Raw genomic sequence first — 9,252 nt, forward strand, 5'->3', positions numbered from 1 at the left:
TTTTTTTTTTTTTTTTTTTTTTTTTTAACAATTTATAGATATGAGCTCTTAGTTTGGCATGGCAGTCTTAAGATGGAGACCTTGTTAGGTCTGGTGACCTATGTCTGTAATCTCAGCTGCTGAGGAAGCTGTGGCAGGCGGATCACAAATTCTAGCCAGTCTAAACAATTTAATGATTCTGCCTCAAAAATGAAAACGAGTACAGAACTGGCCACATAAGTTGGTGTTAGAAAGCTTACATAGCCTGTTACCCACTGCAGGGCTGCCAAGAAGATGCGATCCTCATACCTAAGCCTCCCAAGTTCTAGGATTACAGACGTGCACCACCACGCCCAGTTGTTTATTTTGTTTTGAATTCAAAAAAACTTTTACTTGAAGTGTTCTGAATCTACGTTCCTATAAATTTGACCTCGGCTTTGCCCCCTGCTGGTGGCCCGGCGCTTAGCAGGAAAACCAATGAACTATTCCGGAAAGTGGAGGCTGCCGACTCAGTGTCATTTACATCACCCACAATGCATTGCACAGGATGTATTTCTTGAATTAAAATGGGCGCCTTTTTCTTTCTCTTTTCGCTTTTTTTCCCCTTCAAGTTGAATCTACTTTCACAGAGTTGTCTTATAAGAAAGGACAAAGCATCGATTCGTTCGGGCAAATAGTTACCATTGGTGTTATAGTAGTTACAGTTATTGGAGAATTGTGTCGCCGTTAATACTTGTTATACTCTGGTTTCTCTTCAGATCGTATAAATCTTTCGCCTTTTACTAAAGATTTCCGTGGAGAGGAACAATTCTGAGTCTTAACCCAATTTTTTGAGGCCTTGTGTTAACAAGGCTATCATCGATGTTAAAAAGTAAGGTTTCATTTATTACTTGCTTGGAACGAGAAGTCTCTTTTCAAGCAATAAACGAGTTGTTGGGTTTTATTGCTAATGGACCATGTAATTTTATGCATGTGTAAGATTTGTAACTAATTTATTGATAAGGTACCCTAATTATAATGGTAGGTAGAAAAGGTACTTTCGAATGTGTAATGCTTTTTTTTGGGGGGAGAGAAAACTATTTGGTGTTTAGTTAACTAGGCTTGTTTTCCAATTGTAAATTACTATTCATAAAAATCTTCATTGTCATTGTGCAGACGTGGTGAAATTCTTACTAACATTGCAGTGATGTTTATATCATTACAGTTCTTCTGTATGTAAAATAAAAGGACAGTCGATTACACACAGTTTGCTGGAGCTGGAAGTTTGTATGGTTCGTTCTATTAAAACAAAAGTAGTTAGTGGGGCTGGTGAGATGGCTCAGTGGTCTAAAGCACCTATTTAGAACAAGGTTAGCAGAACACAGGGACCGCGGTTCCATCCCCTCAGCACCACATGCCAGCCAGCCCCGCCCCCTGGTGGGCTGAGCTGGCCACACACACACACAAATAAAATTAAAATAAAAGTTAGTTTCGTCAGAGGGGTGAAGACCACGCTGGGACTGTGGCACTGTGAATTTCTATCTTAATGCGGGGTGTAAAGCATTAATGCAAGTCAAAAATGTTTCAGTGAACAAGTTCCCGCACTTCATTTATATATATATTTTTTATTTTTGCGGTACTGGAGATTGAACTCAGGACCTTGAGCTTGCCGGGCAAGCGGTTATTCTACTGAACTATCTCCCCCACCCAGCATTTCAACTTTATGACAATTACAAATAAAAATCTGAAAAATAAAAATAAAAATCTGCACATTTCTCTGGAAAAAGCCAGTATTTGGATTATTTATTTATTTTCTTCGGAATTGGGGATTGAACTCAGGCCCTAGCGATTGCCGGGCAAGGGCTTATTCTACTGAGCCATCTCCCTGGCCCCAGCATTTGGGTTTTTTAAAAACAAGTAAATTTCTTATTGACAGCAACTAAATGGTGTTTGTAGCATTTTTATTATACAGTTGATTCCGTCCAGTCACTATACTTTTCTAACTGGGTTGTCTTAGTGCTGGTACATGTTTTTAATGTTGTCTGTCTTTCTGTGCTGTTCCTGTAAGTTTGCTATTAAAATACATTAAACTGTAAAAAAAAAAAAAAAGTAAAAATTAGGAGAGGTTACGGTATAAATCATGATTAGCACAAGGTGCCAGTGTTGTTACAAAACAAAGTTAACTTACTGGTTATTTTTGGTGGTTGTGGTGCTGAAACCTAGGATCTCATGCATGCTCCAGGCAGGTGTTTTACTACTGAGGTACACCCCAAGCAATAAAACTAGGGACCTTGCCATGCAGGTGCACATTATGCTACTCAGCTATCTCCCTGGCCCTACCTTAGGTGTTTCTGAGACAGGGTCTTGCTATGAAGTTCAGGCTGGCCTTGAGCTCACTTGTAGCCCAGATGGCCTTGCACACACAATGATACTCCTATTTAGTTGGACAGAAAAGAACCATAATTGGGTTGGGCAAGATGGTAGCCTAGCAGAATGAAAATTGGTGCTTATAAGATGTTTCTCCATCTTTTTTCTTCCTTTCTTTCTTTTAAACATTTATTTATTATTGTGTGTGTGTGTGTGTGGCCAGCTCAGCCCACCAGGGGGCGGGGCTGGCTGGCATGTGGTGCTGGGGGATTGAACCGCGGTCCCTGTGCTTTGCTAAGCTTGTTCTAAGTAGGTGCTTTAGACCACTGAGCCATCTCACCAGCCCTCTTTCGTCTTTTCTCTCTCTCTCTCTCTCTCTCTCTCTCTCTCTCTCTCTCTCTCTCCTTTCTTTCTTTCTTACTTTCTTCTTCTTTCTTCTTTCTTTCTTTTTTGTGGAACTGGGGATTGAACTCAGGCCCTTGCGCTTGCCAGGGAATCACTTATTCTGCTAAGTCATCTTCCCAGCCCTTAGTTTAACTTTTCTTCCTTCCTAACAGAGAAAAACAGGATCAAATCAAGTTTGGCAAAAGCTGGTTTGTCTTAGGCCTATAGTATCAGGGTTTGTGGTGCCTCCTTGTGGCAGCCTGGGGTATTACTGCCATTGATACAGGGGAGTGAAACCCCCGACCTGAAAGATACCTGGGCTCAGTTGGGTTCTCTAAAACCGAAGAGTTAATTTTAGGAACAACAACGGAGGTTAAGAGCAGAATATATTTATTGGGAGAAAGAAATCTCCTGTCCAAGAGAAGGACAGAAGGGGGACCTGAGTGGGTTGCCTTGGAATCTGCAGTTTCTAGGGATTTTTATAGAGCAAACCCATGTGGTAAGGTGATTCTAAGGTGAAAACATGGGAACTCGCACATGAGGTGGGGCAGAACTATGGCCAACCAGTACGGGAACAAGTAAATTGCTCATGTAAAACTAATTAACTTGGGATCAAACGGGGAAGCAAGTCATATAGCAAGAGGACATGAATACAGAATGGGCTCTTCCTGTTGGGGGTTAGGTTAGTGACTCTTTCTGGCTCTTTCAAGAAAATTAAAAAAAAAAGAAAATTGATACCTATTTGGAATATCAATCCCTGATGTCACTCTCTAGGGAAGTATGTGGCTCCATTTGTTTGGTCTTTTGTCTTGAGGTCTGGCCCACAGCTGGAGTGTCTGTCTCTTCCAAAATTGCAAGATCATCTTTTCTTCCATTTTGTCTCCTTGAGGGCCTAGCCCTGTCTGACTGCCTATAATATTTCTGTCTAACTTAGCTGCCTGCAACACCATTTGACTTTGCTTTTTTTGATTTGAGGAATCCCTCAAATAGCTCACTCACATTTTCACATATTGACCCAGTGGAGATTATAGTCCCTTACAGTCTGGTAGATAGACAGAATAAGTAAACATAACTAGAAGGATAATGCTATAAGGATATAGTGGAGTAGGGAGGTTGTCAGTATACAGACTGGTAGTGTCCTCTGTAATTTTTTTTTTTTTTTTTAAGTGTAGCCTTCCCTGTTATCTCAGAACTCTGAGAAGGTGAGGCAGGCTTACAAATTTGCACATATTCTGACATTGGGTGGATACGGAGAAAATTCGCAGGGCCCCTGTGCAAGGAAGAAACACACTCGTGCAGTGTTCCATAGTAAAAAAGAAAAAGGGCTGGCCAAATAGCTCAGTGGATTAAAGTTCCTGCAAGCAGGTGCAGGGGCCGGTGTATGTGTGTGGGGGGCTGGATCTTGGCCAGCTCCGCCCCCTGGGAACACTGAGACTGAGACCCAGTGTGGTGACACGTGCCTGTAATCCCAGCTCTTGGGAGGCTGCAAACAGGTGGATCACTATAAGTCTGATCTAGTAGTGCAACCCTGAACACCCTGTAGACCCTTCCCTAAAATACAAAAAAACAACAACAACAAAAAACAAAAACAAAAACAAAAACAAAATACCCCAAAACCAAAAACCAGGGGCTGGAGAGATGGCTCAGTGGTCTAAAGCACCTACTTGAAACAAGCTTGGCAAAGCACAGGGACCGCGGTTCAATCCCCCAGCACCACATGCCAGCCAGCCCCCCCCCCAGGTGGGCTGAGCTGGCCACACACACACACACACACACACACACACACACACAATAAATGTAAAACAAACAAATAAAAACCAAAAAAACAAAAAACAAAAACCCAGAAAAGAAAAGAAAAAAGTTTGAGTCCAGGCTTAGGAATTTAGTGATTGAAACCTTGTCATAAAGTTTAAAGAAGACTGGAAGTATAACTCATTATGAAGTTTCTGGGTTCAATGCCCAGGGCCCAGGGCCCAGGGAACCCAAAGGCAAGAGCTTGTTTGTTGATTTCAAGAATTTGCCAGGAGCTAGGAGTGGTGGGGTACACTTATAATCCCAGCACTGGGGAGGCTGAAACAGGAAGAGCTGAAACAGGAAGATTGTTGTGAGTTCGAGGTCAACCTGAGCTACACAGTGAGTTCAAGTCCAGTCCAAACTGCAGAGCTGGAACCTGTCTCAAAAAAAATCCAAAACTCTGGATTGTAGTACAGGCTAGCCTTGAACTCAGAGAGATCCTCCTGCCTGTCTACTCTGTCTGGTATTACCGGCATATGCCATCATGCCCAGCTCAGGACCTGCTTTTTAACTTGGTGAACAGAGGGACCTCAGTCATACCCCCAGTTCTCCTTTGATCTCCCTTCCTCCACTGAATGCAGGGCACAGACTGAGAACAAGACTCTTTATTGGACTTCCGGCTCCCTGCTGTCTTTCTGCCCTACTGGGGCTGGGTGCAGCAGCCACAAACTTTTAGCCTGGGCTTTCCTGCCACTCATCCTTTGCCTTGTGGAAGCTGTTACTCCTTTGCGTCTGCGTCCTCCTTCTGAAAGTGGGTGATGTAGACCATCTGTCTGGTATCTCCAGGACCGCAGGAAAGGTTCAAGTTGCTGCTAGAGATGTCATAGAAGTCTAATTCTGCAGCAGAGATAAGGAACATAAGCTGGGGTACTGGGCCCGGGGAGATAGCTCAGTAGAATAAGCACTTGCCTGGCAAGTGCAAGGTCCTGAGTTCAATCCCTGCTACTGAAAAGAAAAAAAAAAAAAAAAAGGCGGGGTACTGGGCTCGCCAGGCTGTAGGTCCTGGCTCTCCCTGCTCACCTTGGGCAACATTGACCTCGTTGACAGCCAGGATGTCCGCCTGAACGCTGTCTATTTTCATGTACAAATCTTCACCATAGTGCTGAGGACAGCGGGGAGGGCAAACAGCCGCGGTTTCAGCTGGCTGCCCTCAGATCGGCCTTGGGCTGCTGGGTCATTATTTTCCCTACTTGGGCAGAGGAGTTCTGCAGGAGATGGCCAGGAAGGGGCCGGGAGGCCAGGGATGGAGAAGCCCAAGCCAGGGCAGCCTCTTCCGTGTGGGTGGCCAGGCCCATTCCGTGTGAGGACTGTGAATGTCCCAGGCAGGGCACGGGCACTTACGAGGAAGAGCTGGTACAGTTCCTGCCCCATGGACCTGCGCACGTGCTCCTCCACCACCGGGAACGTCTGCACGAAGAACTGTGGCGGCGGGGGAGGGGCAGGGAGGTGTGACCAAGCCTCTCCGGTGCCTGCGCCCTTGCAGCCCGCCTTGCAGCCCACGCACCTGCAGCGCCAGGCCTGCCAGCCTCTGGCTGTTGCTGTGGTCCGTGTTGCCCATGGCGGCCATCAGGTTGTGCACCACGCGCAGGCGCAGCATCTCCTCGGCCACGCGCAGACAGCGGCGAGCCAGAACCCTGCGGGGACATAGGGTAGCGCCACCTGTCTCTCTCCATGCTCGCCGCGCCCTGCCCCCGCCAGCGGGCGTCCTGCCGCTCACCCGATGGCTTTGGCGGCTGCTGCCTGTTGCAGGAACTTGGGCGGGTGCGCAGTGAGTTGCAGGAGCGGGTACTCTGAGGAGAGGGCGGCTGTGAGGGAGGTGGGTGCCCTTGTCCCGCCGGGCAGCCCTGGAGAGGGTCCTACCAGTGAGGATCTTGGGCTGCTGTTGGGAAGTGTCCTTGATGGAGGGGATCAGCAGAGCCACCAGACCCTTGAGCAGTGGCAAGCGCACGTCGTAGTCCACCAGGTCCTTTATGAGTTCAATGGCTGGGGAAGGCAGAGAACCCAAGAAGCTGAGGGCCACATCTTCCCTTTGATGGCCCAGTACTGTGCCAGGCCTGCGGCAGCTGAGAAGGTAACACCCCATTCCTGCCCTCCTGGAGTTTGTGATAGAAGAGGAGGTGGAGAGCTGACATTAATTCCATTGTTCAGGGGCCTGAGACAGGAGAGCTGCAATTTCCAGTCTAGCCTGGGTGACTTTGTGACTTAGGTTGACCGTGCTTACCAATGAAAAATAAGAAAAGGCTGTGAATGCAGCTCTAAGTAAGGCTTTGGACTTAATGAATTCCCAGTTCCACAAAAATGGGGGACACTGGCCAGGAAGATGGCTCAGTGGCTGGGAAGATGGCTCAGTAGAATAAGCACTTGCCTGGGAAGTGCAAGGGCCTGGGTTCAATCCCCGGTTCCACAAAAAAAGGGTGGGGGGGAGACAGTGAGATTGGAGGCTCATAGTTCACAGAACTTCTTCCCCAACGGGGAAGAAGAAGGGTTGGACAGGAGCCCATGTAGCAGGTGTGAGAGCTGGAGACTGAAGCCACAAAGCAGTGGGCTGCTTTCAGCTTGGAGGAATCTAGGTTTCTTAGAAGAGAGAAAGCCAGGCATGGTGGTGCACACCTGTAATCCCAACACTTGGGAGGCTTTGGCAGGAGGATCATCACAAGTTCAAGACCAGCCTGGGCTATAAAGTGAGCTCAAAAGTGACCAAAACCCCCTCTCCAGGATCTCCTTGTGTTGCCCAGGCTGGGCTTGAACACAGGCAGGTGACATTGCAGCCAGTTGGGCTGGCTGGCTCTTTAAAGGGGAACAACATGGGAAAGAGCAAGGGGTGGGCAGCAAAAGGATTGGCTGTACAGCAGCAAATGAGAATCAGAGGAAGCAAGGTGGAGCTTTGTGGACTGCCCAAGAGCAGCCCTCAGTGAGGCAGGTGCCACACAGTGGCCTGCTGACTGCACATCACAACATAGGACCAGCATTTCTGTTTTTACATTTATGGGGAGGAGGAGCAGAGAGGTTAAGTCGTTTGCCTAAGTTAAGTCTAGGAAGGTGGAAAAGGCGTAGAAGGGAAAGATGTGGTCAGGCAGACAAGGCAGGAATTTACTGGGAGGCTGTCTTGCTGGGCTTTCCTGCAGAGCCCTTCCACATACTCCTTCATTCCAGTCCTTTTTTTTTGCTGAACCGGGGATTGAACTCAGGCCCTTGCGCTTGCCAGGGAAGCGCTTATTCTACTGAGCCATCTCCCCAGCCCCTTCATTCCAGTCTTTACTCTGTGTTTTGTAAACTGCCTTGAATGCCAGGGGCTGCACCAGCTGCTGGGGATACCAGGTGAATTCATTCACTCAGCCAACTGTCCTTAGTATGCACAGACAGCAGTGACAACATGGTGACATGTGTGATAAAAGGGGCCTGGGGAGGGGCTGTGGGAGTATTTGGGGAGATAGAGGAGAGCTGGGTGATTTTTGTGAGGAAGAGAAAGAAAGAACAGAGAGGTAGAGCTAGAAGGGGCAGGATGAGGTGCAAGCCCTGCTTGGTTCGCCAGCAGTATAAAAGGTGACTCTGAACCCAAGTGTCTGCTGCACAGATGGCAGGACCTGGACACACAATGCCCTGCTCAGGAGCCAAGTACAGCTTGGTTCTCCCTATTTATTCCTAGAAGAGACAGCGTTCAGGGAAAGCCGTTGGCTCATTGCATCCCAATTGGCATTATTACCAGAATTATATTTGCATAACAATAATTAACCTTCTGTTTCTTTGTCAGAGGATTTTATCTACTAAGAGTGTGTTTGGGACAATGACCTACAGCGGCATAGTGGCTGCTTCAGTTGCACACATACAATTGAAGAAAAGCTTTCACCGGCAGACACAAAAGCACCTCAAGAACCTAGCAAGATAGGCTCGACAGTTTGAGACGGGGCTTCTGGGTGGTGAGTGAACCTGGACTGCTCAGTACTCATCCGGTGACAGCTCCACAGATGCGCTTCCAGGCACGCTGCTGCACCGAGGTGGAAGAGGCGGGGCGCAGGACGCCTGGCTGGCTGGGGACTTGGCGGGCTGGGGACGGCTCTCTCCCTGCCCCCTGCCTTGATCGCTGCTTCCTGGCTGCCGCCCCCAGGCAGCTTTCCTCTGTTGCGCTGTTTCTGCTTTGGAAACAGCTGAATAGGGACCCACACCATAAGCCAAACTAAACTTGTCTTTTTTTTTTTTTTTAAACTTTTTAAAAACAAAACATTTATTTATTTATTTGGTACAGGGTCTCGCTGTGCAGCTTGGATTCACAATGATCCTCCTGTCTCAGCCTTCCCAGCACTGGGATTACAGGTGTGGACCACCATGCCTATGAACCTGCCTTTCAAGTTGTTGATGATGGGATTTTGTTCCAAGGGCAGAAAAGCTGACTAATACAGGGGCCAAATATTTTTGAGGCCTTGCTTAAGGAGAATTAGTTCTCCAGGCTTGTTCAAGGCAGTTATTTGGCTTATCCAGGCACAAGAAGTTCAATAATGAGATATATAATTAATGTTTCTTCTTAAAAGCATAAGTCGAGAAAAAATGTTTTTTTTCTTTCCTCTGCAGTACTTATCTCTGCCCTTACCCTGAATTAGCTTTTTTAAAAAATTATTTATTTTTTTTCATAATTTTATTGAGAAACAAATAGCAATGAAACAGTTTCAAATCAAATTGGTAGGACAGTTTCAATAATTAACACATTGCATACATTCTTCCCAGTGGTTAACTGCTGTACAAGATGCGGACATG

General features: G+C 46.9%; 1 protein-coding gene and 1 non-coding gene across 4 annotated transcripts in view; one reads left to right on the forward strand and one right to left on the reverse strand.

Moving 5' to 3' along the window:
- The first annotated feature begins 717 nt into the window (after positions 1-717).
- On the forward strand, positions 718-833 carry LOC111818909. Its single transcript, XR_002822778.1, has one exon. It is a non-coding gene; the product is annotated as a U5 spliceosomal RNA (small nuclear RNA).
- A 4,311-nt stretch (positions 834-5,144) lies between these two features.
- Positions 5,145-9,252, reverse strand: part of CUNH1orf228 (chromosome unknown C1orf228 homolog) — a 56,390-nt gene continuing 52,282 nt past the window's right edge. Inside the window, exons 7-12 of one of the 3 annotated variants that reach the window (XM_004639206.2) lie at positions 6,364-6,486; positions 6,221-6,293; positions 6,008-6,137; positions 5,845-5,922; positions 5,524-5,605; positions 5,145-5,340 (exon numbers count right to left, since the gene is read on the reverse strand). In XM_004639206.2, the coding sequence (XP_004639263.1) occupies positions 5,222-5,340; positions 5,524-5,605; positions 5,845-5,922; positions 6,008-6,137; positions 6,221-6,293; positions 6,364-6,486 (605 nt within the window). In that variant the 3' untranslated portion in view covers positions 5,145-5,221. The remainder of the gene's footprint in view (positions 5,341-5,523; positions 5,606-5,844; positions 5,923-6,007; positions 6,138-6,220; positions 6,294-6,363; positions 6,487-9,252) is intronic. The other 2 variants (XM_023724258.1, XM_023724259.1) reach the window with 2 other exon arrangements.

Source organism: Octodon degus, unplaced genomic scaffold (genome assembly GCF_000260255.1).
Source record: "Octodon degus isolate 3935 unplaced genomic scaffold, OctDeg1.0 scaffold00107, whole genome shotgun sequence".
NCBI classification, from domain to species: domain Eukaryota; kingdom Metazoa; phylum Chordata; class Mammalia; order Rodentia; family Octodontidae; genus Octodon; species Octodon degus.